The 26,608-nt window shown below is 40.5% G+C and overlaps 5 protein-coding genes across 7 annotated transcripts in view; 4 read left to right on the forward strand and 1 right to left on the reverse strand.

Annotated features, from left to right (window-relative positions):
• The window catches only part of map4k5 (mitogen-activated protein kinase kinase kinase kinase 5), a 28,933-nt gene extending 26,407 nt beyond the window's left edge, over positions 1-2,526 (forward strand). The window contains exon 34 of the mRNA XM_070921005.1: positions 1,470-2,526. Coding sequence (XP_070777106.1) covers positions 1,470-1,557 — 88 coding nt within the window. The 3' untranslated portion in view covers positions 1,558-2,526. The remainder of the gene's footprint in view (positions 1-1,469) is intronic.
• A 2,965-nt stretch (positions 2,527-5,491) lies between these two features.
• Positions 5,492-12,939, forward strand: cdkl1 (cyclin dependent kinase like 1 (CDC2 related kinase)). 2 transcript variants are annotated; one of them, XM_070920071.1, is made up of 9 exons: positions 5,492-5,662; positions 7,198-7,319; positions 9,891-9,963; positions 10,337-10,427; positions 10,944-11,144; positions 11,500-11,582; positions 11,781-11,837; positions 12,227-12,388; positions 12,838-12,939. In XM_070920071.1, the coding sequence occupies exons 1-9, from the start codon at positions 5,495-5,497 to the stop codon at positions 12,937-12,939; spliced, it is 1,059 nt and encodes a 352-aa protein (XP_070776172.1). In that variant the 5' UTR covers positions 5,492-5,494. The 2 variants fall into 2 exon arrangements, with proteins under 2 accessions (XP_070776172.1, XP_070776171.1); XM_070920070.1 differs by lacking the exon at positions 12,227-12,388 and having other exon boundaries at positions 5,495-5,662; positions 12,832-12,939.
• A 390-nt stretch (positions 12,940-13,329) lies between these two features.
• dmac2l (distal membrane arm assembly component 2 like) lies at positions 13,330-17,334 on the reverse strand. Its single transcript, XM_070920550.1, has 5 exons — positions 17,277-17,334; positions 17,074-17,177; positions 15,935-16,143; positions 14,172-14,343; positions 13,330-14,055 (listed from the first exon to the last, which is right to left on the reverse strand). Exons 2-5 carry the CDS (start codon positions 17,166-17,168, stop codon positions 13,941-13,943), a joined length of 591 nt encoding a protein of 196 aa, XP_070776651.1. The 5' UTR covers positions 17,169-17,177; positions 17,277-17,334; the 3' UTR covers positions 13,330-13,940.
• Positions 17,335-17,467: 133 nt separating this feature from the next.
• l2hgdh (L-2-hydroxyglutarate dehydrogenase) lies at positions 17,468-23,160 on the forward strand. The gene is made up of 10 exons (XM_070920648.1): positions 17,468-17,631; positions 19,051-19,166; positions 20,171-20,322; positions 20,456-20,587; positions 20,668-20,830; positions 20,944-20,978; positions 21,062-21,229; positions 21,917-22,074; positions 22,280-22,411; positions 22,509-23,160. Exons 1-10 carry the CDS (start codon positions 17,540-17,542, stop codon positions 22,702-22,704), a joined length of 1,344 nt encoding a protein of 447 aa, XP_070776749.1. The 5' UTR covers positions 17,468-17,539; the 3' UTR covers positions 22,705-23,160.
• Positions 23,161-25,177: 2,017 nt separating this feature from the next.
• sos2 (son of sevenless homolog 2 (Drosophila)) overlaps positions 25,178-26,608 on the forward strand; it is a 29,091-nt gene continuing 27,660 nt past the window's right edge. For both annotated transcript variants that reach the window (XM_070920121.1, XM_070920122.1), the window contains exon 1: positions 25,178-25,261. In XM_070920121.1, coding sequence (XP_070776222.1) covers positions 25,178-25,261 — 84 coding nt within the window. The remainder of the gene's footprint in view (positions 25,262-26,608) is intronic.

Raw genomic sequence — 26,608 nt, forward strand, 5'->3', positions numbered from 1 at the left:
TTTAGAATTATATAAAACAGTCAATCCTCACATTTGAGAAACTGAAACTACACAATTTTTGGCAGTTTGCGTGACAGAATGACTAACGATTTATCGACCATCAAAATAGTTGGAGATTAATTTTCAGCTCTGATGTCATGATGGTTGGTTTCAGCTGCCGACACAGCAGGATGTGATTGAGCTCCCCATGTCACACACACACACACACACACACACACACACACACACACACACACACACACACACAGACACACACAGACACACACAGAGCATGCTCAGTGAGGCTCTCCCAGCAGTGCAGCTCCATCAGTAAAGACTACTGAAGCCGCCCTGCTTGTGGCACAGAGTGAGGCCTCTCTCTCTGCCCAGCCCCCCATGTTTTATTCACCGCCGCCCGGGCACTGCCAGCCTGGTTTGAGTGTCTCTCCATGCCTCTGTAATTTCATCTGATGGAACGGACAGTATGGACTGTAGCTTCCCTGCTCACCTGTCACCGCCACGGGACGAGTGGCATCTGAAGATGCACGCTCTGCCGTCCTGATCTGACTGTGACAGCTGGATCAGTCCGCTGCCCTCTGAGTAGATCCATACCATTAACATGATGCTTGGAGCTTCGTCATGCAGTTAAATTAGCAGCATTTCTTACTCTACTTACTAAACATAAGTACATTTCCAGATTTCTGTTGGTGACAGACGTCAGTACCCTAAACTCAGTATTTTCTAACATTTTCTCAACATCTGTCATTCCTGGAGATTTGTTGTTTTATTTGGAAATCTGTCCACTGATTTCTACTTTCCAGGCAGCCATTGTTTTCCATTCATTTACATACAAAGTTAGGATATGACTGACCGAAAAATAACGCTGACGAAACGTGCTGACTACCTGGTAGAGAAGAAGCATTCACCCATCTAAAAATTTATGATATGGTTTGAAAACAGTCAGTGTTAAAGAAATAGTTTGACATTTTGGAAATGCACTTTGATATTGTATGAAACTATGTTACATCTCGTTGTATCTGTTTAAGATGTACAAACAAGTTGTGATTTTAAATTGCTGATTGTGTACAGATTAAACAAACAATCTATATATATATATAATGTGTTAATTATTGAGCTTTACAGGTGTTGGTAGGTGCATTTTGTTACCTTTGAACAGAGCCAGGCTCGCTGTTTCCCCCTGTCTTTATGCCAAGCTAAGCTAACAGCTTCTGGCTCTCGTGCCATACGTCCACCACACAGACACGAGTGGTATCAGTCTTCTCATCTAACTCTCAGCAAGAAAGTAAAAATGTTTCCCAAAAATGTTGAAATATTCCTTAATGTACATGCGATTATAGCAAATGATGAAACCCTTCAGCTTCCATGTTTGTGGCTGAATTCAGTTCTTGAGTTGCCGGAGTGTCATTAAAGTTTTGGTTACAGCTTTGGTTTTACATACATATTCTGTTGTGTCTGTGTTTCTTCTGCAGGGTGGTGGTTTTGGAGAGCCGACCCACAGACAACCCCACGGCCCTCAGCAACCTCTACATTTTAGCAGGTCATGAGAACAGTTACTGAGCCTCCTCCAGACAGCTGATCGTTTTTTTTAGAGAACAGTTTTGGGAGAAAACTCTGGACTTTCACCAAAGGCTGTGCGTCAAGAGAAACGTCTGGTTTAAAACAGTTTTTGTTACTGATCACGGGAGCGACAGGTCAGTAAAAGGGGAGCCTCTTCATTCTGGATCCATGAGTAGCCTTACACCAGCAACAAGTTCACTGTAGCTCCGCTCATCACAAACGACGAGGAAACTGTTTCGAGCAGAAGGAGAAACAATAAAAGCTCAAATGAACATTGTTACTTAGCATTTTTCTCACTTTTCTGTGCTGCGGACTGAGTTACAAGTTATCTAGAGGTATTATTGACAAAAGTGCCATTAAAATTCACATGAATTTGTGATTGTATTAGCAAACAATGGGAGATTTATTGTGTTATTGTCTGTAACGTCACTCATAATCACTGCCAGTGGCAAACGTTGTTAGGCTTGAGAGGAGATTTTACAAGCTCTGTAGTCAAACTAATAGATCAGTTTAAACAGAGACCCACCAGCACTGTGGGTTATTTAAGCAATATTTATTAACCTCATGTTAAGTAATAGGGTATGTTTGATTTACAGACCGTGTTAACAGACAGTGACAGTGCAGTCCTGCTGTGTGAGGATTAACTACCTAGTGAACAGTTCCTGAGCAGCTTTGGGTTATTTTTACTGCTATGTAATATAGTCGCATCTCTCCTGCTCTGCTGCATTTTTAGAAGTTGGATATAATGTACTTTTTTTTTTTTTCTCTTTACCTTCCTCTTTTATAGACCTTTTACTTCTCATTATTTGCACCATGTAAGCACTTTTGTACATTTTTTTATTTAAAATAAAATGACAAAATGAGGGACAATGCTAGGTTTCGTTAACGTCTTGGCATTCCCTTCGCAAAATGTTTAATGTATGCTGTTTTTGTAATAAAAAAAAAAAGCTGTTAACAAGATCACATGAATGGACTCTGTTTTACTTTTGTGTTGTGAGATGGGATTGATGTAACAGAGCTGATGATGAGTCTCTGATGGGAGGAATGGGGGGGGGACGAGTGAGTATTTGTTTCCATTAATTCCCTCTTTAGTCTGCCATTCCTCTGACTTCACCAACCTGCTCTAATTGGTCTCCGTGTGAGACCTGAGTGGGTGATATTCACTGACTGGAGGAGGCTGTAGTTTACCTGTCTCTATTTTTAAACTCATCTCTGTCTGTCTGTCTGTCAGGTGTGAAAATCTACAAAAACCTCACAGGAGTCTGCTTCTTTTATTTTATGGAGGTGAAGGTGGAGTCATGTTCCTATGGGAACGGGTGGCAAAGGGAGAGATATGTCAATGAACTGAAGTGACAAGTCTGTGGATAGTGCCGGAAGTCTGATGATTTCCCCTTCAAAATAAAAACAAACAACAATCCTGTTTTGCTCTCTAGGTGCATCAGCTGATTCACAAAAATAGATGATCAAAAGGTTAAAGGAGGTAAATGTACACTAAGTTTTTGTTTTGATTACTTCCTTTGTATTGCCTCTTTTCCTCTGTTTTGGTCTCTGCATCTGAATTCTAAGTTTTATTGTTTACTATTACAAGATAATGCATTTTAACACTGTTCTTTAACAGGCAGTTACCTCATTTGTTATCTTGACAAAGTACTGAAAGCATAAAACCCTGACTCTATTAGTGTGTGTGAACCATTTTAAGATCCCAAAACCGGTGACAACAGCTGCTACAGGTGTGCACAGAATACAATAGTGAAAACGTGAATTTAAACTTTAGAAGTGGGGAAAAAGTAAGAGGGGAAAAAACCTACACTTAACGATGTTTGTGCGTCTGTCAAGTAAAGTTCAGTATCACATTTGATAGTTAACTCCACACAGTTACCAGGATCAGAAATTTTACCCATTACCCATTTTACCCAGCAGTATACTATGTAATCAAAATGAGCACCACCTGCAGCAACATTAAAGTCATGTACAAATGTATGCATCACCAATTTTAACCCAGTAATATAATATACACTATTCTAAAAGGGGCCATTCTGCGTGTACTTTTGGTACTTTAAGTATATTTTGATGCTGATCATCTTGTACTTGAGAAAAAAAGTTGAATGCAGGACTTTTACTTGTAACAGAGTATTTCTACACTGTCGTACTGCTACTTTAACATAAGTAAAATATGATAGTACTTCTTCCACCACTGCAGAACAACAGAAACATCTGATAGAAAATGAACTTGGTTTGCAGTGTATGGGTCCATTGTGTAGTCAGCTAATCACCCAGAAAACACGGCACTAAAGCGGATAACGCTTAAGAATACTGCTATTATTTTGAAAGGCTCGACCGGACGTCCGGTTTTACTCTCTCCGCCTTGACGCTGTTACGCTGCGTCTTGTCTCCTGCTGCTGCAGCCCAATAGAGCTGAGATCGTGCAGCTCGTCTGTGTGACAGAAGCCGCTGCTCTTCTCCGACTCTGAGTTTCTGACTGACGGACATCTGCCGACATTTTCACTCAAAGGTAAGTTTGAACATTTACATTTTTGACGAACAGGAAGTGGGGTTTTTTTTTTGTTTGTTTTTGTTGTTGTTGTTTTTTCACTGAAATATGTCTGATGGAAAATATCGAAACGTGTCTACTTTTATAATCAGCTGGTTTCATGAGGCAACTTTGCTCAGACTTCAGGATTTTAGTTGTACTGTTTTTTTCATCACATAAAAAGGCTCCATGTTTACTTAAAAACATGCAGCCTGAGTTCATTCATCCTTGTTATCATATAATGTTTCCGCGTCCGCCTGTTTATTAGAAGTGCAGCACTTTGATTTTGCTCCCCTGGCTGTTCCCCCTCTCACCGTCATTTGTTTTCGCTCCGTATCTCCTCAGGGAAATGACCTAATATACTTTGCATTGCAAATGTTTTCGTTACGCAATCTAACTGTTGGGATACAGGTGTAATGTTGCCTCCAAGCAATTAAATCTGTCTTTTGGAGGCAGTTTCAGAGCTTATTCTAACATTTTGGGCACAGTCTGAGCTTATTTCATAGTTTTGTTTAATTAGAAGATGCATGTAAATTCTTTAATGTGTGCTGTATATTCAGTCAGAGGTGAAGGTAGTAATACCACAGTGTAAAAATACTCTGTGTACAAGTAAAAGCTCTGCATTTAAAATCAACTAAAAGTACAATAGTATTAGCATCAAAATATACTTACAGTACCAAAAGTAAAAGTACTCATCTTGCAGAATGGCTCATTTCAGAATAATATAGATTATATTATTATATTTAAATGTTACAGCTGGTGAAGGTGGAGCTCACTTTAATCTCTTCACGCACTGCTGGGTATCTTAATACATAATAATACTTCATAATCGATGAGTTAGTGTGTATTTTGCATTAATAATCTGAATCTGCAAAGTAACTTAAATTATCAAATAAATCTAGCGGAGTAAAAAGAACAATATTTGCCTCTGAGAGGTAGTTTAGTAGAAGTCTGTACTCAAGTGATGTACAAGTACCTCAATATTCTACGCAAGTACAGTACCTGAGTAAATGTACTTTGTTACGTTCCACCACTGCATTCAGATAATTATTCATGACATGTTTCTCAGCTCTGTTTTTCATAATAATCCGTGATGCAGAGTTCAGTCAAAACTTCTCATATTCTAACATGAAACCCAAATCTATTTTATGTTTTTAGAAAAGTACTACTGTATCTTTTCCAGGAAAGATCCTTATGTCACGTGATCTTTACTGTGAATTTAGTCCAGCTTTGATCGAGTGAACTGTTCACGAAAGCACCAGGTGGTTAAATTAAACCCTCCCTCCTCTCCTCTGCTTCCCTGCTGAGAACTCCTCCTGTGTCTCCTCTTACAGGCTGCAGCCTCCTGGAAAAGTGTTGTTTTTGTCTTTTTCTTTACCTCCGGATGTCTGCTGGTCCAGCCTGAGGATGGAGAAGTACGAGAAGATCGGAAAGATCGGGGAGGGCTCCTACGGCGTCGTCTTCAAGTGCAGAAACAAAGACACGGGGCAGATCGTCGCCATCAAGAAGTTCGTGGAGTCAGAGGACGACCCCATCATCAAAAAGATCGCACTGAGGGAGATCAGGATGCTCAAGGTAACGACACATTATTATCTTTCATATCTTATTCTAACTCTATATTTCAGCAATCCAGGTTTACCAGTCTGTGGAAGCTCATTTCTGCCAGGAAACGTTTGGGTCAAATGTCAAGTCAAAAGTCAAAAGTTTGATTTAGTGAGTCGAAATTCTGAGATCTTCTGAGGCTTATTAAGTCAGAATTATCAGAGAAAATGTCAGAATTAGGAGATATTAAGTCATAATTTGGCTTGTTAAGTCAAAATGACTTCAGAAAAAGTCAAACTTTTGAGAGTAAGATTATGAGAGTAAGTAAATATTCTGAGATAAAAACTCACAACACAAAAATTAAGTTTTAAATGTAAGTTTTGATATCTTTATCATTACTAGCTTGTAATTTATTTTCCTGACTTCCATCCAGTTTCTTATGATACTTCAAATTCATGCAAACAACTAGTCCATATATGAACCGTATCACAAATATTAGTTATTATATTGAATCACATTATGTCTGTATAAATTAAAGAAGCTAACCTTTAACCTTTTAACCACAGCTTTGCAAGTAAAATAGACTTTACTCTCTTCTATTCATGATATAGATGGTAGAAAGTATTCACTTCTTTGTGGTGATCAGAGTTTGATCTGCTCTCATTTTTATTCACTACGACTTTTAAAATCCAACCTGAAAACACAGTCAAACAAAATCCCATGATGGAAAAGAGGAAAAGATGCAGATGCTGTTTTTAGTGCCATGAAACTCGCAGTCGTCCTTCTCTGTCGTGCAGCCAGCAGGAGGGACTCCATGCAGCTCATTCTGCAGACAGAGAGGAAGCACTTCTGTAGCCGCTGCACAGAGAAAGTCTTTCTGCTCAGCGGTGAAAAAAGAGGTTTGGAGGGTTGTAATCAAAAGAAGGAAAAACCCCTGCAGGGTCAGACTGAAGGACTTAAATTAGAGCGTGAGATGTCTGAAATTAATTTTAATTACAGGAAATGACCAGGTTAGCATCATTGTTCCGGTTTGTCAAAGTGTGTTTTTAACAGTCTGACTATAAAATGCCAGTTTAGACTCCGGACGTAAGACAAATATTTGTGTCAATGAATTCACCTTAAACCACTAAGTGACGAGTAAAGAGACTTTATCAACGAGGAAATAAACAACAAAAACATCAACGACAGTCTCCTAAAAGGACAAAAAGGACAATCCTGTCTCTTTTTCATGTTGTAATGAAGTTTGTCTTCAAAACCTGTTTGTTTTATGTCGCATAATAATAATTATCAAAGATGTGCTGGTACAATCGTCGGTGGTTTAATTAGTCATGCGGTGGGTGGCAGTGTTAGTGGCCTGCTGGACTTCAGGAGCTCATAAATAGGACAGGATGGGGACAGGTTGTCAAGGGCAACAGCATGTTTATTACCATCTGTTAACAGTTTAGTCTGTTTGATAAGAGCAAACCACAGATGGCACTGATCTCTAAACAGCTTTACCCGTTTTATTCTTATTAACTGTGTGCTGTATGTCTCTGAGATGTCTTCTTCTATGCTTTGTATCTCTGCAGCAACTGAAACACGCCAACCTGGTGAATCTGATCGAGGTGTTTCGCCGCAAACGGAAGCTCCACCTCGTGTTCGAATACTGCGACCACACGGTCCTCAACGAGCTGGACCGCCATCCCAGAGGGTGGGTGTGTCTCCAGACCTCAATATAACAAAGTCAAAGTCACTTAACAACATGGTCAAGTTCCAACACTTTCAGGCTACTATGCAACAACTAAAGGTTTGGTTTGTGCGTAAACAGAGTGCAGCTCGATACTTGGATGTTATTACCAAACATTTTTCAAATAGTTCAATAATTCGTCTTGAATAGAGATAAATGGTGCAACAATCCAGACGGTTGATTCACGACAAGACAAACACATATTCCAAAAACTTTATTAATTTAAATTAGGTTTTTTTTTTGGTTACGTTTGTGAAAGATAGTTGGCAAAACAATCTCTCAACACGAGGTCCATTTAGTAGCCGTTTCTGGAACTTTTGATTGTGTCACATGATCGCTGTCAGCAGATGGAGTTTGTCCAGTTGTCGTGGAGATTTTTCAAGAGAAGTTTAAGGACTTCTTAAAAAGTGGGTCTGCTGACGATCGTGGGATACAACTGAAAGCTCCAGAGCAGCTACTAGACGGACGTGGTGGTTTGTCAGCTGCTGCTTCAAGAATGAACTTTCTAAACAAACATGGACACGCAGAAACGCAAAATACAAAATGAAACAAACTATAAACAGCGTGTAACACGATGTTGTCATCATCATGGGAGTGGAAGTGAGGGAACAAATAATGTGAAGGAAACTTACTTGCTTTACTTTATTTAACCCTAACCCTATTATAGAGACATTCCTTTATTCCTATTTCGCCCTGTTTTTGTACTCAGTTATATTTTAATAAGACATCTCTCCATTTTCTGATCTGCTCATGTTTGAATTTGCTGTAAACAGCTTTTGCTTTCTGCAGTCATTCCTCCTCTTCACACCGGCCATAAAAAAAGATCCCATCCTAAAACACTTTCAGTGTAAGTGATGGACAAAATCCATAGTCCTCTTTCTGTGCAAGAAATGTATAAAACTGAAGCATGACGCTGGATAAACATCTAAAAGTTGAGTTAAATAATGAAGCCCATTCCAAGCAGTAAAGGCTTTAGAAGAACTTGAATCAGTAATGCAATAAAAAGAGTATATATCTATTTAAGGGCTTTATTCTGAATTATATGAAATGAACACACAGCTCAGTGTACTGTACTGACATAAACTCTGTCCCCCTGAGATAAACCTGAGTAAGGGGGCCTTTGATTAAACAAAGCGCTGTGTACTTTCTATTATCTCTACATTACATGAATGCCACGCCGTACACTGTGCTTTGTGCAGCTCTGATGGACAGGACGCTCGTCTCCCAGGAGGCTGACCTGCTCACTGTGGAATGTTTACAGTGATGCTCTCCCAGAATGCTTTGCAGGCGGGGAGCTGTCCGGGCTCTCTGGGCTCGGCCCACATTTTATACGGAGTGTTTTCGCTGTCTGGTTTCCCCCTCTGGTCCTGGTCTGAAGCCTCCCGGACACTGAGGGTTCAAAAGAAGAGAAAACAAAGTGGGGAGAAGGGGCGGAGTCTCCAGGCTCGATTTAGCCATTTCCACGGCAACACTGATAGATGATGGTCCCTGAACCAACAAAGCCTCAGTGTTGAGCATCCGGGTGAACACTGGAGCTGCTCACCGTCTGAAAAACAGAGCTGGACAGAGGAAAACTAGAGATTACAGCTAAAGTAAAGTTGACCAATACAGGAATAGATTTTTGTTCTCCAATAATCCAAAAACAGAGTTATCTCTCCATCCCTGCTGCTTTATTTACATTCATCTTTTCAGCTACATTAATCCAATCTTTGTCCCAGATTCCTCAAACCCAAACAAAGCTAATTCTACAGCTGCTATTTAAATTGTTTGCTCTAGGGATGGCAGTTTAGGTCTAGATTTGTCCAATAATTTGGTTTATGACAAGATACCTGCAAAACTAGCATTAATGACATTCCCATCAGCCACAGCTGTACTTTATTTAGTGCTGAGTAGCAAATGTTAGCATGCTAACACACTAAACTAAGATGAACATGGTAACCATTATACCTGCTAAACATCAGCATGTTAGCACTGCAAGTATGTTAGCATGCTGATGTTAGATGTATACATCTTTATATACAATCTGATTAAAGAAGCGTGACATATTCCAGTTAATTCATAATTTACATTACAAAATATCAAAAACAATGACAACCACAACTAGAGCTCAAAAATGACCTACCTAGTGTGACCAGTTTTCATTATAAAGACAAATACTTTGTAAATATAAATAACATCTTTGTGAATCAACAGATATTTGGCATTTTTCTTTAACTAAACTAAAACAATCACCAAATTAAATTCTTAGTTTGATAAAAGAAAATTCTTCACACAAACTCCACTACATGAAGATTTTTGCGGCGCTTTCAGACAAACTTTATGGCCTTCATCAACAGTTGTCATGGAGATCAACAACGATCAGTTGTTACTCGGTTGGAAAAGTCCCAGCCGGTGGATCTTGTGCCGAGATGTTTTCATCAAGCTGCTGTCTCCAAAGTTACTAACTAGAATCTTTAAGCTCAAACTGAAATCGATTATTGTCTGTTGATCAGTTCATTAATATCGATCTCTTGGATCTACCTTTTTGTCTTACAGTGTTCCAGAGCACCTTGTAAAGAGTATAACCTGGCAGACGCTTCAAGCTGTCAACTTCTGTCACAAACAAAATGTAAGGGACTCGTACTCGTCCGTCTCTTCAGTGTATTTCTCGGTTGTCAAACTTCCCTTCAGCTTGTTTTTGAATTCCTCCGGTCTCCTCCCTCCTCCTGCTCCCACCAAGCCGTCTGCTTTATGGCTCTTTTTTTTAACAAGAATTCCTTCCCCTTGACTGACCAGCAGTTAATGTATCACCTAGACACAACAAATGCTACAAGGGCCCCCATTTATCAGGGTGGCCTGGAGTCCAGAAACCACTGTCTGTCTCCCTCCTTTTACTTTTTACTGCTCTTTTTATTCTCAGCATCTCACAAGCCACCACGAGCACCCGAACACACCAACGAGCTGAATACAGTGATTTAATTTGACCGTTTGTGTTCCTGCAGTGCATCCACCGAGACGTCAAGCCGGAGAACATCCTCATCACCAAACACCAAGTCATCAAACTCTGTGACTTTGGCTTTGCCAGGATTCTCAGTAAGTTTTAACACTTCTTCAACAGCTGATACGTATCTGACAGCGCCACCTGGTGGACACTGCTGTTTGTACACGTTGCATTCAGTGATTTGGCTTTGTAGTATTTTAAGGCTGCAGTCGGTAAATGGTGTGTGTTTCAGGTGAGCGGCTGCAAAGGTTTTACTGAAGGGAAGTTCTGATATATTTGTGCTAAAGCAGGATTAATCAGTGTCTTAAAATGGGTACTTTTCCCAACCACAAAATCAGAAATAGTTCCATTTTTTTACTCCTAACAACTTATGTTGGTATAATTTAGAGAGCAGTTGAACCCCTCAAAGATTAATCTGAGGGGTTTTCTTTCTGTAAGATTTGCATTTTTAGAATAAAAAATAGAAATAATGAGTTTTACCTGCTCACAGCTCATAGTGACACTTATTTGAGTAAAGGTGTTATAATATTCGATCGTTTTGTTTTAAGCCAAAAGGTTTTCTTTAAACTTCACTGTGAGAGTCATGTCGTGTGTTTCTGTGCCATCAGCTGGTCCTTGTGACTACTACACAGACTACGTGGCGACCCGCTGGTACCGGGCCCCCGAGCTGCTGGTGGGAGACACTCAGTACGGCCCTCCGGTGGACGTGTGGGCGATCGGCTGCGTGTTCGCAGAGCTGCTGTCGGGGATCCCGCTGTGGCCCGGCAAGTCCGACATGGACCAACTGTACCTGATCAGAAAGACTCTCGGTGAGATCAATCAGTTTGCTTCAAAGTAGTGGACAGATACATTAAATATGTCCATTTTTAAATTATTTATGAGGATATTAATAGTCACAGATGAGGGCTTTTGTATTTTTGGATACTACTTTTATCATAAATATATGAGACTAAAACATGATTAAGCAAGAAAAACACATTTCCACCGTCATGAAACTCTTGGGAAGGTTATGAAAGTGCACGACAGGATGAAATTGTACAATATCTATAACTTTTGGGCAAATAATAATGATACCATTTTTAAATACATCCACAGGAGCGATAGGAAAAAGAAGAGTCTGATTTTCTAAACATTGTGCGTTTGTGTCTTTCTCGTCCTCTGCAGGAGATCTGATCCCTCGACATCAGCAGGTCTTCAGCAACAACCAGTTCTTCTGCGGAGTTTCCATCCCAGAGCCACAAGAGATGGTGAGACCCGCTCCACCTGCATGTGCTCCATCTACCTGCATCACACAAGTGTCGTGATTTGGTATTAATTAGTGAGTTTTGTCAGCCTTAACTCAGCACACAAAGGTTAAACGATGAGAAGTTGAGGACAAAATGTGAAATGGATTTAGCCAAACAAATCTGAAACATACTGAATCTTTTTGTTTGTTCTTTCTGTAGGAACCTTTGGAGCAGAAATATCCAAATCTCTCACATCAAGCTCTGAGTCTCATGAAGGTAACGATGTCTAAATACATTTCTAACAAAATACACAAACTTTACACATTAAAGTTTGGATTTAATTCAGTAAAATGTGCACGTTTTACTACATTTCTTTATTGTTTGAAGATATTTGTGTGTACCAAAAAAAGTATGACTTATATTTTGAAAAACCTTCACTCATTCATGTGACAACAAGTCAGAAACTATGTGTAAAGTGCTGTGTGTTCCCAAATAACCAGAGTAAACACTCACACATCATGTTTACTTACTTGCATAATTCTGGCCGTAACTTCTAGCCAGTTTTGTTTCACACAAATCTTCCTGACAGTTGCCGGTCAAAGACACACTAGATTTTCCTGACCTTCACTGTGTCCCGTCCCTTGTTGATGGCTTTGATGGTGTAGGGTTGTCTGAGGATGGACCCGTCCGAGCGGCTGACCTGCGAGCAGCTCCTCCAACATCCGTACTTCGACAGCCTGCGAGAAAAGAGCGAGAAGACCTCCAGAGAGCAGGAGCGCTCCAGCAACAAGAGGACGCGTTTACCTCGCAAACACCTTCCTCCCGGGGTCAGTGGCCGTCCATACAAAGAGACTGAACTTAAAACACCAGTACGCGGCCATATTTAAGGCTAATGTCAGTAAATATTGTGCAGCTTCCAGTCAGCGTTGCCTACTATCTGACATCTATAAAATCTGCAAGCAAAATTGTGCAGCTTCACTTGTGCAGACACTGACCCATAAAGAGAGGGGTTTACATTGCAAATATTTCTTATTTCCTGTTGTTATTTTCTGAAGGGGTTAACAGTCGGACACAGATGTGTTATAGAATAAACTAAACCGCTGGGAATTACTATTAATTTAATTTAATGAATGTATGAAACTGATAAATGGAGATGCATTGCCCTAAAAAGTGACTAATTTTCAAATAATCCACTGAAAAAAGTATAAAATTGCAGAAAATCCCTGTCCTCAAAATTGTCCCTGATACTTTTTATGTTATTTTTTTCTCCATTCAGTATTTGCCACAGCTGACCAGCAGCGGCATCTTTCCAGCTGTGGACAATAAGAAGTACTACAACAACCTGCGCAAGTTCAACTATCACCTACCGAACATCTAAACACGCCGCTCACAAGCTGAACAAGCAGCATTTCCTGAAAAACTCAGGAAAAGGGCGTGTCGGGTGTCTCTAAATATTGTTGTCTATGCACTATTCTCCAACATGTCGACTCCAACATGTCGGTGTATGTATGTTGCCTGCGTTTCAAGCTGATTTGGTTGTATTTTGTATAGATATGTGAAGACAAGAAGCGATGTGCAGCTCTGCTCGTAGTCGCTGAGTAGACTGAAGGTAAAACTACCACGTACTGCCTTGCCTGGTTTGCCAAATGTAATTTTTATACAACGATGGACTCTGTAAGAGTGACATGTTTTTGGTAGTGAGTTTCATGTTGTTTCATTGATTGTCTCGAGTAAGTTATAATGTAAGACACAAACTCTGACTTTTTTTTGTCATGTATGAGCATTTCTGAAACTATTTATTGACGTCGGGAGTGAATACAGTCGTAAACATTCCTTTAACCCACATTTACTAGCATTTAGCAGTAACAATACCACATTGTACTCATTATCTCTGGATCTCTGGTGCTAAGGATGTTCACAGCCATCTGTCTGTCCTCAGATATTGTACAAAATGCCAAATTAATCTTAAGAGAAATGATTTCAAAGACTCTTGAATCCTTCCTCAGCATTTCACAAATGGTTTTCTCTGTGTACCCACATATGGAGTAACATTTAATACCTTAAATGTTGAAAATATAATAAACTACAGAATTGTTCATTCTATCAAGAGACTCTGGTGTCAACGGTATAAAGTGCTTTAACTTGTTTCTTTGAAGCTTGATTATACTTAAAGCTGAAAGGTGACACATCGACCGGCATATTTTCCCATAAAGCCGCTCCTGCTGTTCTCCACGCTCTCATTTAAAGGAGACTTAATGATTCACATGTGAAGACACTTTACGTTTTAGCTGAAGGATCTACATGAGCCCTTCACGCTCCACTCTGTCCTCCTTCAAGATCGGGTCTTTTTACTTTGAAAACCAGGAAGATGTTTCTCAATCAGTCCAGGTCCAGTGATATCTCCAGACGTGGAAGTGCTGTCTGTAGTCTTTCAACTGTCACCTGTTTGTCCTTGATCCCGGGAAGATCACTGAGAAACAGATACTCCAGATTCCTGTGTGGAATTAACAAAAAGGATGAATCAGTGTCATTTGAAAATCAGATTTCTTTACGAAGAAACTGATATATATATAAAAACAATTTTAAATGCACCTCTTTGTAGGTACTCACTTGAGTTTGTGCAGGGCGATGATGCTCTTATCGGTCACATTTCCACACGACACCACCTCCATCATGTACAAACTCTCCTGCAGGTTCTCTATTGAGCTCAGCCTCTCCAGGCAGGCGTCCTCAATGTAGATACACTTGTTGAACTTGATTTCCTCCACATTTTTCAAACCATCTAGAAAAATGAACACAAAAACAGCATCTACTGATTAAAACGTACAGAGGCAAAGAGGGACTTTGCACTAAAATAAATCTGTGTGGACTCTGGCACCAAAAAATAAAAACACAGTCTGGAGTGCAGCAGCCAACAAGGTCAGAGACGGTGCACCTGCTCGGTGTAAAACATCCCGCTCACTTGCGTCACTTTTGGATAATTAGTCTGGGAGAGATGCACTTTCACCCTCTTGTTAACAAAGAGGGGAATCACTTTCAGGTCAACGGTCGAGGTCAAGCTCATGTTAACGTACTTAATGCAAAATGTACCCTTTCTGAACGTAGCTTTAATCTTTGATTTGATCCGCCTCTTTCGTCTGTTAATCCAACACTTCAGTTCAGAGTGAAATACTTATTTGGTAGCCATGTTGATAGTCCCCAGAGGATCTAGAGCCATCAACAGGTCATAAATATGATTATGACCTCTAAAACTGACAGGCCATGGTATCGAAACATAATACTTTTTTGACTGAAATATGTTTGTTAAGTAGAGTATGAAATGGCTGGTCAGTTTCCTTATTCTTTGAACAAATAGTTCCTGATTCAAATCAACATTTTGCCAATTTTAGGCTAAGTAATTGCACAGCTGCATGTATTTAAACAACTTTTAACATTTGATAAGTTTGGCTTATTTTGTTAAATGAAAAAGGGGTTTTGCAGATAAACATTCTTATATATCTCAAAGCAGGGTATCAAAAATGAGTTATAGTATCTTATTGAAACTCAGGTAACACCATTGTAGCAGCACTAGTATAAAAATATGACAAATTATACTCAACCATAAAGACTGAATTTGCCCCAGCTAGCTTTTAAGTACTTTTAAGTTAACCAGTAACATAGAGTGCTAGCATAGAATGCTAATGATGTGCTAAGGTTAGCATGTTATAATGACATGCTAAATGTTAACAAGTTACTATAAGCCTACTAACTGTATGTTTGTTAACAAGCTAATGTGTTACCATTATATGCTAAATGTTGGCACGTGACCATGCTGACGATAGCATGCTAATTTGCTAAATATTACATGCTAAAAGTCAGCCTCTGCAAATCTCTTACATGTATTTTGTCAAACAACAGGCTCTTAATTATTGAATATTATCAAGCTAACTGCAGATGTTTTAATTTGTTAACGGTAGCATGTTTAGATCCTGAGGTTAGGATTTAGCTAAACGTACAGACTAGCCTAGCCAAGTAGCTACAGCTGACTGAGGAAGTGGACCTGAACAAAGTACAGCAAAGACACGCTGCTTAAAAGATGATCTGAAAATGTAACTCTAGAGTCTGAAATGTCATAAATAAGACGTCCATACAGAGGGTAAACCCTTTGGATTTAGTTAAGAATATGGACTTTCCACCTTCAGACCAAACTTTGCCCCCACCAAAGGGAAGGATCTCAGAAAAGCAAAGCCTCACTGGGTGTGTGGCGGTAGAGTTTTAGTCATGTTAAACCTGTTTAAGGGAGAACCTCGATGACCATATGGAGGGAAATGGAAATGAGACAGAGACGATTCACAAGGACAAGAACATAATATTCTTCGCACTGTAACACTGACCCAGGTGGTCAAACCCTCTGTACATGATGCAGGATTCAGTAGCATCAATCGCCTGGATCTTGTATCTGCCCAGAGGCCCAGTTGGCAGTCCGTTGTAGTCGTGATGCCAGCGATCGAAACCTTGAAACCTCACTTTGGCACCACATCTCAGCAGCCACTCTGCTGCAGCTCGGTCTGGACCGACGGCTTTGATCCTCTCATAGTCCACCCTGAGTGAAGATCAACAAACAAAGTGCGAAACAAGTTGATGACATGTAATGTGATGGGTCACATTTGGTTATCGGTGAGGGGGCAGAGGAGAGGAGCCAATTGGGTTACGAAAAAATAAAGTCCAAAATGGCAACCTACCCACCAGGCCAGCTGTTTTAACCTGAGCAAATCACCTGCTGTTTGGTTGTTTGGTTGTACAATACCGTATTTAAGACATTTGAGGATTTGCTTGTTTTTCCAACCTGAATACTGAAGACCACATTGGACATTGGATTCTTCTGAGCATTGTTCTGAATTTCTGACATTTTATAGACTAACAAGAAAAAAAAAGAAATGACATTATGGAAATAATTTTTAGTTTCGGATTTTTGAAAGTTTAGGTCACAAAAACCTGGACTTCTCTGACAGTCAATAAATTGAATCATGCTGGGTAGTTTAATCTACAGCAATGCTTCATGTTCTATGAGATCATCAAATGTTTGTAGCGTCTCTGTTGATGCATTTGCCAGCTTGTTTTTTTTTGTGTTCATTTCGCTTAAGAGGCAGGACAATTTTCTCATCCTCTTTACTTTATCAGAAAAATTCTCCCACAGTCACCAAAATAACCAAATCTGGAGATACATGGTTCTCACTGGACAGGAAGGGTGTGAAAATGTTTAATTTGTGAAGTAACTGAAGCTGTCAGACAAATATACTGGAATAAAAATATAAAGTTGCATATGGGAAATACTCCTGTAAAGTACAAGTACCTTAAATTTGTACACAGCAAAAACATATAAGGTGAACAGGTTTATATGTGTGTTTATGTTAACTGAGGTGTGTGTTTAGTGCTTCGCAAATATCCTCTTTGTCTTCCCACGCATTGCTGTGTAGCTATTAGCTAGCTTAGCACGGGCACATCCTTAATCTGTAGGATACTGTTGTCTCACTTGTTGAAAACTGCATTGAGCCATCCCCAGAAGTGTCTGCGGCTCCACTCCCTCTGACCCGCAGCAGACCGCACAGCCCTGGATAAGAGCCTCATGTCTCACAGCTGAAAAATACACAGAAAATAAACGAACAGCCTGCTCTGTTCTTCTGTTTGAGTCACTTAAACAAACAACTGAAACTGCGACACGAGAGAATTTATCACCTGCCCTCCAACAGAACTGACTGTTTACATTTGGGACGCGTCCATCGCTGTACACTTTGACCCGGTGACGTAAAGGAAAACGTGCGGCCCGATTGGTTGTACGTCCAAGTGGGCGCGGTGTCTCGGGGGGCGTGGCCACGTCTCGGCTTTCAGGATGGGAAGCTAGCAGCGTCCACAGAAGGAGGAAGAAACACAAAAACAGAACTCAGGGGGATTTTTCTGACAGTTGTATAATGAAGAAGCGACTGTGAGACGCTGTGACAATGATCCGGACACTGAGCGGCGCGACTTTTAAGGCTGTTGGTGCAGCGCAGCCCAAACTGCTAAATGACATAACAACCAGGCAGCTGCACAGGTAAGAATGACATTACAGAGAAGAAAGCAGGCTACTTCTGACCATGTGGTGTTGTGGTCTAGTTTATAACATGTGAGGAGTTGGATGAATACCTGTTTCTCTGGTTCGCTTTATAATTTTACTCACTGACAGACGAATAAGTTAAGAAAAGGGACGCACAAGCCGGTACCTGCTTGACTAACTAATTTATAGTTGATCCCAGTCATTGCCAAGGACATCATGCACCCAGAGCCAGATTGCATAACATTTCTGCTGTCACAGCCGAACACATTGTTTTAAACATTTGTGTCTGCATTGTGCATCACCAACCACGCCTGTTCTGTTCACATTTGCTTGCCTTTAAACTTTTACTTGTCAGAGCACAAATAGTCTGACTTTTACCTGCAGAAAAACAAGGATTATCTTTGTCAGTAGTGTTGTGTGAACTGTTCCTTTAGGAAGGCATGTCTGCATGCAGCATATGTGTCATATTAGTCTCTGCAGGCTACTCTGGGTGCATGGCACACAGTTTATGTAATGGGGTCGCTGTCCAGCCTGCTTTAAGTAAATTGTGAAATATGGATGTTGTAACTTAAAGTTATTGATTCATAACAATTATGTAACTTCTCCTCAATGAGACCAGCCAGATATCAGAACCCAATTTCATCACCGCTTAGTTGGCGCATTAAGTGTTTTTCTTGTTTAAGCTAGACCAAGTGAACAAGTTTTTACAAGTTCAGGCGGCCCCGTTCCAATTATCTGAATGCAAACTAAGGATTGAAATCTCTCTACAGAACTTTTGCACTTTTTCCACTTGCTTCTTTAGGTGCTCTTAAATTAACGGTGACCTGAAGTGCAGATAGGCGGGCTGTGATGCTCCCAAACACTATTTTTCTTCAGTCAGATTTATTGGTTCCTCCCCTTCTTGAGCTTTGCAGCAATTCGTCTGGATCTAATTAGCAAAGAACTAAAACAAGATGTTGACTGTTCCTTGTGTCCTGTGTTTTCATGAGAACACAGGATTTAAAAAGTTCTCCCAGGCTTGAACAATGTGTTCTTCCAGCTCTTTGCAGAAAGATTCAATATGTGAAACATGTTGTGGAGAGGTTTGATACACTTTGAGCCCACCCACTAGATAGCAGTCTGTGGTAATTCGCTTTATAGATGGATTTACTTGGTGTAGCCATGTGACAGAGCTCGATATTCTTTTGTAGATACAAATAGCCTGTTAACTACAACACTTGACTCACACTGTGAGTGAGTTTCCCTACTGATAAGTTTCAAAGGTCTATTGGCTGTTCATACAATCATGTACAGTTGGACATTGAACCACTGACCTAAATATTCTTCTCTGCTTTCTTCTTTTTGCATGTAAAGCTGGTTGGTTATCAGTAACCATCTTGAATATGAACTGCCCATAACTTCACCTGTATATTTCAGCACGTATGATGTGGCCGTGGTGGGAGGCGGCATCGTGGGCCTGGCCACAGTCAGAGAGCTCATTCTGCGACACCCGTCGCTCACCTTCATCCTACTGGAGAAAGAAAAGGAGCTCGGTGAGTTTGAAAGTTGTGGTTGTGGTGAAGGAAGACAACAACATGTTCTAACGAGTGAAATGTTTGGCATGTCACTGTGATTAAACCCAGTTACACAGTGAGTATTTGGAACATGACTCTGTACTCCAGCACATTGGATCTGAAACGGAACAATGGCTATGAGGGTGAAGTGCCAAGTTTTAGCTTTAATTTGAGGGTATTGGGTTAACAGCTGCCATTGTGCTGCAGTGCTGTTAAAAATTGGGTGGATTCCTACACTGTTCACCCATTGAACACCGGCGAAGACCTTTAACCCTGAAAGTCAGCCATGTAACCGTGTTGCAATGCTGAAAGAAATTTGTAAGCGTCTTAAAAAGAAAACAAAAGATTTAGTTGAGTTAAATGTCCTGTCAGTCTAATTTGAGAGCCCTGTGTGCCACTTTGGTTAGTGGCCTTTAAACTAATAACGCTTAAAATGTTAACATTTGAGAAAATTTTGGCCTTCGAGGGATAATATGACATTTTGGGAAAGTCACTGCCCCTGCCCAAGAAATAGTCCAACACATGAACCCCCCGAAAAGCACAACATGTCGTTTTACATGTTGGCTTTTGTACTCAGGAGACAAACAAGATGATAATGTGGTAATTAGTGAGCTTCAGAAGATAATTGACTAAACAAAGACAATATTTTATCATGTTTATACTTACAGTAGCTGCAATTGAATTTGACTGCAGATAAATTCTCTGCTATCTAAACATTAGTGATAGATATTGTGTTTTGGTGAGTTACTCAAGATTTCACACCAGTGTGAAACAGGAACAAAGGACATGTCCACGTGGTTTGAGAGTAGCTGGGATGAAGTTGACTGAAAAATCCCTTCTTGAATATATTAAATATTACAGATGGATGATACACAGTAGAAAAGTCTGATGGTATATCTTTCTGTTAACCCTAGGAATCTTAATAATTTCTTCTTCTTCCACATCTTGTTCTTCAATTCCTCTGTCACTTTCTTGCTCACCAGCTGCACACCAGAGTGGGCACAACAGTGGAGTCATTCACAGCGGGATCTACTACACGCCAGGCTCGCTGAAGGCCCGTCTGTGTGTGCGAGGAGCCACTTTAGCCTACGAGTACTGCGAGAAGAAAGGACTCCCTTACAAGAGATGTGGAAAGGTCTGCCTTACGTTTTTAACCACATAAGTCCATAACATTACAATAGACATGTAATACAGACATTGTGAAAAAACTTTTGACTGCCATATATATATATATCTTGGTACTGATTGGTGTATTTCTGCGTTGACAGCTTATTGTGGCTGTGGAGCAGGAGGAGATACCCAGACTGAAAGCCCTGTACGAGCGCGGCATGAAGAACAATGTGCGTGACCTCAGTATTGTCGACGCCAAGGGAATCCGAGAGCGAGAGCCATTTTGCAGGGTAAGAGTCGCAGAGACGCGGTTGTTATTCATACAGAAGAAAAGTTGGCAGTGAAGGTCTATAGTATGTCGTCTTTGCAGGGTATAATGGCCTTGGATTCGCCCTACACCGGCATTGTGGACTGGAGGATGGTGGCTCTCAGGTACGGCAAAGACTTTGAGGAGGCAGGCGGCACGGTGGTAACTGAATCTGAGGTCAATGACATTTCCATGGTCAAGGAGAGCCCAGCTGGGAGCACTGATGGTAATAAACAGGTTCTGTACATCAATGTGTCAACACAGTCATTTTTAAACAGGACCTGTAGAGTCATTTGAAGCCCACATCAAAATGTGTCTCTTTTTTATTTTTATTTGCAGGAATGAAATATCCGATCGCAATCACAGACAAAAAGGTAGGACACGTGCAAATAAAAGCATCACGGTGTTTAGATTGTGTTCTGTTGTTTGCATTGTTTGCATTGTGTTGTTTTGACAGGGTAACGAGGTGCGGTGCCGTTATGTCCTGACCTGCGGAGGCCTGTACTCCGACCGTCTCTCACAGATATCTGGATGCAGTCGGGAGCCACGGATCGTCCCCTTCAGAGGAGATTATTTGGTCCTGAAGCCAGAGAAACACTATCTGGTCAAGGGAAATATCTACCCTGTAAGAGCTGCTTATTTTAAACGTTTAAAGTTTTATTTTTATTGAATTTATCTTAAAGTTTCTAAGAATTCACCACTAAAACAATCAAACATGAGTTCAGTGAGCTGCAGCATCTGGCTGGTAGAGGTGCAGCTGCTGTTGATTTCAGTATAGAGTTCCTCTTCAGTTTCAATCCCAGTATATTGATTTACCAGCAAATCCCTGACAGCTGAAAATAGTTTTGGGAAAATGGGTTGCATCCACAATATTTTCAGTCATACAGATAAAACCAGTAGAAATCTTGCAAAATGCAGCTTCAAGATCAAATCCAAACCTGTGACCCTGCAGCAGGAATTCATAAAATATTAAATAATGCAGAGTTACTCCAAAACAAGATTGAGGTATATTTCCAGTTTCAAGGTTTTGGTTTTACTTTAAAATCACCGTCATAAGCAGGTAGCGGTGGCTAAGAACTGAAATGAGTGTTGATACGTATACATTTTACAGTCTAACTGATGCAACTGAGCCATCAGGTATTTATAAGTTGTTGTTTCTTATCACCTCTTCCTTGAAACTGCAAATATGCCTCTGTCGTTGTTTGAAGTGACTCTTCTATGTACGTATGAGTGGGTTTAGATTAGATGGATTCAAATAATGCATTCATTGTTGCTACTTCATTTTGTGTCTATAAAATATATATATGTCTAGGTCCCTGACCCTCGTTTCCCCTTCCTTGGAGTTCACTTCACCCCGCGGATGGATGGCAGTGTTTGGCTCGGCCCCAACGCGGTCCTCGCCTTCAAAAGGGAGGGTTACAGAGTGTACGACTTCAATGCCCGAGACTTTGCAGACGCACTCTCATTCAGGTACAACGGAAAATTTAATCTGCTCTCATTTTCCTCTTTGTGTTTGTGTTTCTTTGTTTGATTATTATAGAACTCAATGATACTGTAACTTATCAGCAGACTGCACCGTAATACAGTTCACACAGATTCTGAAATCACGTAAATACAGTGTAAGTGTTGCATGGCAGGTGATGTATATAATAGTCTTTGTCTTTGTATTCTGCAGAGGCCTTCAGAAGCTGGTAATGAGGAACATATCGTACGGGATTGGAGAAATGTATAGAGGGGTTTTCATTGGTGCACAGGTTAAAATCCTGCAGAAGTACATCCCCGAACTCTCGCTGAGTGACGTGCTCAGGTAGCGTAAGACCTAAAAATGGTGCTCACTACAGTATATGTATCAACTAGAGGATAGACTTACATGTTTTCTGAAACCCTGGTTGTTTCCTGTCCAGGGGTCCTGCAGGAGTTCGAGCTCAGGCTCTCGACCGAGAGGGAAACCTCGTGGACGACTTTGTGTTTGATGGCGGGGTCGGGGACGTAGGCAGCCGGGTGCTCCATGTGCGTAACGCTCCCTCGCCGGCGGCCACATCCTCCCTCGCCATCGCTGAAATGATCGCAGACGAGGTGGAGAGTCGCTTCCAGCTGTAGAGAAACATGGTGATCGCAGAATTAAAAGGAGAAAACCAAAATAACCCGGCTTGAGGTCGCAAAGGGAAACTACAATGTTGTATGGAGCTGTCACTACCTCAGCATCACTGTTGTCATGGAGACATTCTTATTACAGGTCAAGCCTTAATTTAGGGGGAGAATGTAACATATCTTTTACTTAATTACTTTTACAAGTTTTTACGTGAGTGGTGCTGTTTCAGGTTGCGTAACACGTTTACTCCACCACATTTCAAGTAAAAATTATTTTTTCTGCACTACATTTCTGAATGAAAAGAAAGTGCATCACGAGTTACTCTCAGTGAAAATGTTAAAAAAGAGAAAAACAGGTTCATTGACTATTTTGAATGAGGGATTTTTAAGAGTATAATTCTGGTGTGGAAATTTTTATTTTACTTTTGGATGCATTGTGTGTTTTTTCTTCAGCCGCTGACTATATTGGAGCAACTTGTCTCTGTTGTTTGAATATTGTGAAGTCTTCTGGTTTCAGTCCAAAATGCTACATAAACGTTTTTAAAAAAAAAAAGAAAAAAGTTTGAAAATGTTTTACCTCATTTTGGAATGAAACTCTTGTAACGCACAATTATAGCTACAGAACGCACAGATTACAAAGAAAGTGCTCACTTTATTTGACAGTTTTGACTGCTAAAAATAAATTTGACATTAAAAACAATTTGAAATCATATCAAGACTAAATATTCTAGTTTTATGTCATATTTACATTGACGTAAACTGAGAACACTTGGATGTTTTTTAAGTTGTTAATGTGTGTGTGTGTGTGTGGGCGGTGATTTCATATAACTGTTATAAAAGCTCCGCACATTGCTGAAACTGATCAGATAATGTTCCTATAAAACTGGCCGCCCTTGCTGTTTTAATTTAATTTTGATTTAATCCCATTTATTGACAAATTAATGTGTAAGTATTTTTTTTTTTTTTACCATAAATACATATTTTTGAATAGCGAATGTACCAATGTTTGTGGTTTGTGCCACATGATTTTTAAAAATAGACCATTTATATTTTTAATACATAGAGATTTTTGGCACAACTTCGCCTTCTTTCCAAGGTGCATGGATAAGAGAAATAGTAGATAAATAAAAAACAACTTAATTGTGTTTAAAGTTGTTCTTTGCACTACAAGTTTTGACCTTTTCGAATTTTTTATTTTTATTTTAGCAGTTGTTTGCAGCAGTTCCATTAATTCCTGAGTCAAGCACTTATTCAGTTTGTCCACAAGGAGGCAGAATCACAGCAACAAACATACTTTATGAGCCCCACTGTAAGCACAAACATATATCTAAATTTGATGCTATTACTCAAAGCAGTTGTTAGAATTATTCTATGTATTGTTTTTACTGGGAATGCTTGTATAATGACATGGAAATAAAGTGGATTTTTTTTTTTGCATCTACTTGTCTAATAAAACGTGTTTCAACGTTGCTTTTTGTAAACACTACTCCGTTAAAGCAGGAAAGTCAATAAGTAATGGTTGATTTTATACGGCCGATGTTATATTCCTGAAACTATAAATCTTCTGTCCACAATATGATACGAGACAGAAGTCCAGCCTTGTTTTTTTTTTCTGTCCAATAAAATGTGAAATTACGCAGCGTGCGTGCCTGACAGCGGACGCGCGGCGCAGAGAGAAGCAGCAGCAGCAGACAGACAGGCAGCGGAGTTGGTACGAACATCCTCGACTTCTGAAACCAAACCAAAAACACCTCGACTGCTCTTCAGCTGCCCGGCTCGTCGATATGCCTCGGGCGGATCGCTGTTTTGGGGATTAACGTTGGATTTAGCGTCCGATCGCTCCGGAGAAGATGCCTAAATGTGAAGTAAACAGCGCAGGAGAAAGTGTGCCTTGTTTGGAGCTGAACGGGTCGTGTGCCACAACATAAAACTCGGAGCGCATCAAGGCCAGCAGCAGCCTGTAGCACTAGTTAGCTAGTCGGCTAACGCTAGCCTGCTAACGTTACAGGTGTTTAGGCAGCAAATAACCAAACGTAACTTGTAGCTGTAGTTAGCTGGCAACAAGCTGAACCCCCATGTCGTGACTTAATACTGAACTTAATGTGCCTGTTGTACGCTTTTAGCAAACGCCAAGTAGCAAGTATAACACTTAGCAACCTTGTTATTAGCCGTTAGCTTTTTAGTTAGCCGCTGTCCCGTGTTTACAGCAGCAGCGGGCTAGCATCACTAGCAACCAAGCTAACGAGTTAACTTTATAGCTACATGTGCTTGTTTTATTTTGTAGCTAATTTTTCGCTGTTTAACCAGACTCGAACACGGACTTGCAGTGTGGTTTGGTGATACTCTTCGTATTTGCAAGCGAGACAGTGTGACTTTTTCCACCGTGCCTGCCCTGGACTGACCCACCCACAAGGACTATCTATCCGGGGCCGATGCTGACAGTTCAGCCCGGATCACGGCAACGCCAGGAGCCGCTACAGCAATGCAGCCCCAGCAGATATACGACTTTTCAAGTGACGAGAACAGTCACAAATGGAGAGGCCTCTTCGTGCAAGCTTTACGAAAGGTAACACTGTGATTTACTACACTAACTGAGGCTCACAAAGTCACCAAACTACCTTTCAAAACACGTATTCCCGTACTGGTGATTCATTGGTGTGGTATATGGAGGCACTGGTTTCACCTGCATGTAAGCCTTACTAACACAAACTGTTGCCACAAGTTGCCAGGTTAGTATAAACAGCCAACACCCACAACGTATTAATATTATTTTTATCATTAGTAGTAGTAGTACTATAGATCCTCCGAATTAATGGAATATATTCAATGTTTTGTTGATTTCTAATCGATACTGCAGACATTAGTCAATGTTGAAACTGCTGTCCTCATCTTCTGTGGCTGTTGACGTGTCTACAGTGTGTTTATTCAATAAGTCTCTCACCCAAGTTCCCTATAATTACTTTTTCCCAGAACGTTTTTGAAGAAGTTGCTCAGTTTTGACCAGTTTGCACAGTGTCTTGATCTGTCGATAGTGTTTCATAGCTCTGAGGATGAACAGGCGTATACTAATGACTTCCAGGGTGCTGATGTTACCTCCAAGTTAAATACCAGTGAAGCTGTCCTGGGACTGCTGCCTTGTAGCTGGAAGGCACTTACAACATCAACATCATTTGACATGAGTGTGTTGCTGCCAACCTCTTTTATTTGTTCCTCATTTGGTCTGACAGCAAAGATGTCTCATCCCTGCAGAGGAGAGACCTTCTGCAGCTGTTTTAGGATGCTTACATGTCAAATTTCCCTCCGTTTTTAAAGAAATGCAACTTAATTCTCATGAACCTAATTGAAACTTTCAGGACGGGAAACATTATAATTTTAATGTCCTTGGTCAGCAGGACTAAGCCGTATCAGTTCCTTTTTGACTGTCCCTCTCTTTCTCTTTTCTTGCATCACCCTGGCTTGTCCCTGTCATCACCAGGTTTATTTTCTGTTTTCTGACACCCTCCTTTGCTTCCCTCAGTCTTTGTACTCAGACTTGCAAACTCATGACAGTCTGGTTCGGAGTACTAACTGAAAACACAAAGTTATCGCTGCTATTTGTGTTTCACTGTCGATTCTTTTGCCTTGCTGTTCCATTAGGTTACACGCAAAGCCACATTTGTTTATATACTGGAAGATGCACAAAGCTCTGCATGCTGCTTTCCCTTTGAAAGTGGGTCTGTGTGTAAACCTACAAGGTCCTGTCGAGATCCTTTCATACGTTTACATGTCCTGCTGTGGTTGGAGCTCAAAAGAGTCGCTAATGGGTTAAGAGAGGGGCCTCGACTGTTGTGGAAAAGCTGTGTTGTTGTGCAAAGCAGAGGCAGGACATATTTTACTAAGTTTCCATGTTATTAGGATACCTGTGCTGTGCTCT

Source organism: Enoplosus armatus, chromosome 15 (assembly GCF_043641665.1).
Source record: "Enoplosus armatus isolate fEnoArm2 chromosome 15, fEnoArm2.hap1, whole genome shotgun sequence".
NCBI classification, from domain to species: Eukaryota; Metazoa; Chordata; class Actinopteri; order Centrarchiformes; family Enoplosidae; genus Enoplosus; species Enoplosus armatus.

Coding starts and splice junctions, on each gene's coding strand:
- cdkl1 (XM_070920071.1), top strand. CDS start 5,495: ATGGAGAAGTACGAGAAGATCGGAAAGATCGGGGAGGGCTCCTACGGC. Junction 5,663..7,197: donor GGGAGATCAGGATGCTCAAG/GTAACGACACAT, acceptor GTATCTCTGCAG/CAACTGAAACACGCCAACCT. Junction 12,389..12,837: donor GCAAACACCTTCCTCCCGGG/GTCAGTGGCCGT, acceptor TTCTCCATTCAG/TATTTGCCACAGCTGACCAG.
- dmac2l (XM_070920550.1), bottom strand. CDS start 17,168: ATGAGGCTCTTATCCAGGGCTGTGCGGTCTGCTGCGGGTCAGAGGGAG. Junction 16,144..17,073: donor CTCAATGCAGTTTTCAACAA/GTGAGACAACAG, acceptor ATCTTCACTCAG/GGTGGACTATGAGAGGATCA. Junction 14,344..15,934: donor CAGAGGGTTTGACCACCTGG/GTCAGTGTTACA, acceptor TCATTTTTCTAG/ATGGTTTGAAAAATGTGGAG.
- l2hgdh (XM_070920648.1), top strand. CDS start 17,540: ATGATCCGGACACTGAGCGGCGCGACTTTTAAGGCTGTTGGTGCAGCG. Junction 19,167..20,170: donor GGAGAAAGAAAAGGAGCTCG/GTGAGTTTGAAA, acceptor CTTGCTCACCAG/CTGCACACCAGAGTGGGCAC. Junction 20,979..21,061: donor TCGCAATCACAGACAAAAAG/GTAGGACACGTG, acceptor TTGTTTTGACAG/GGTAACGAGGTGCGGTGCCG.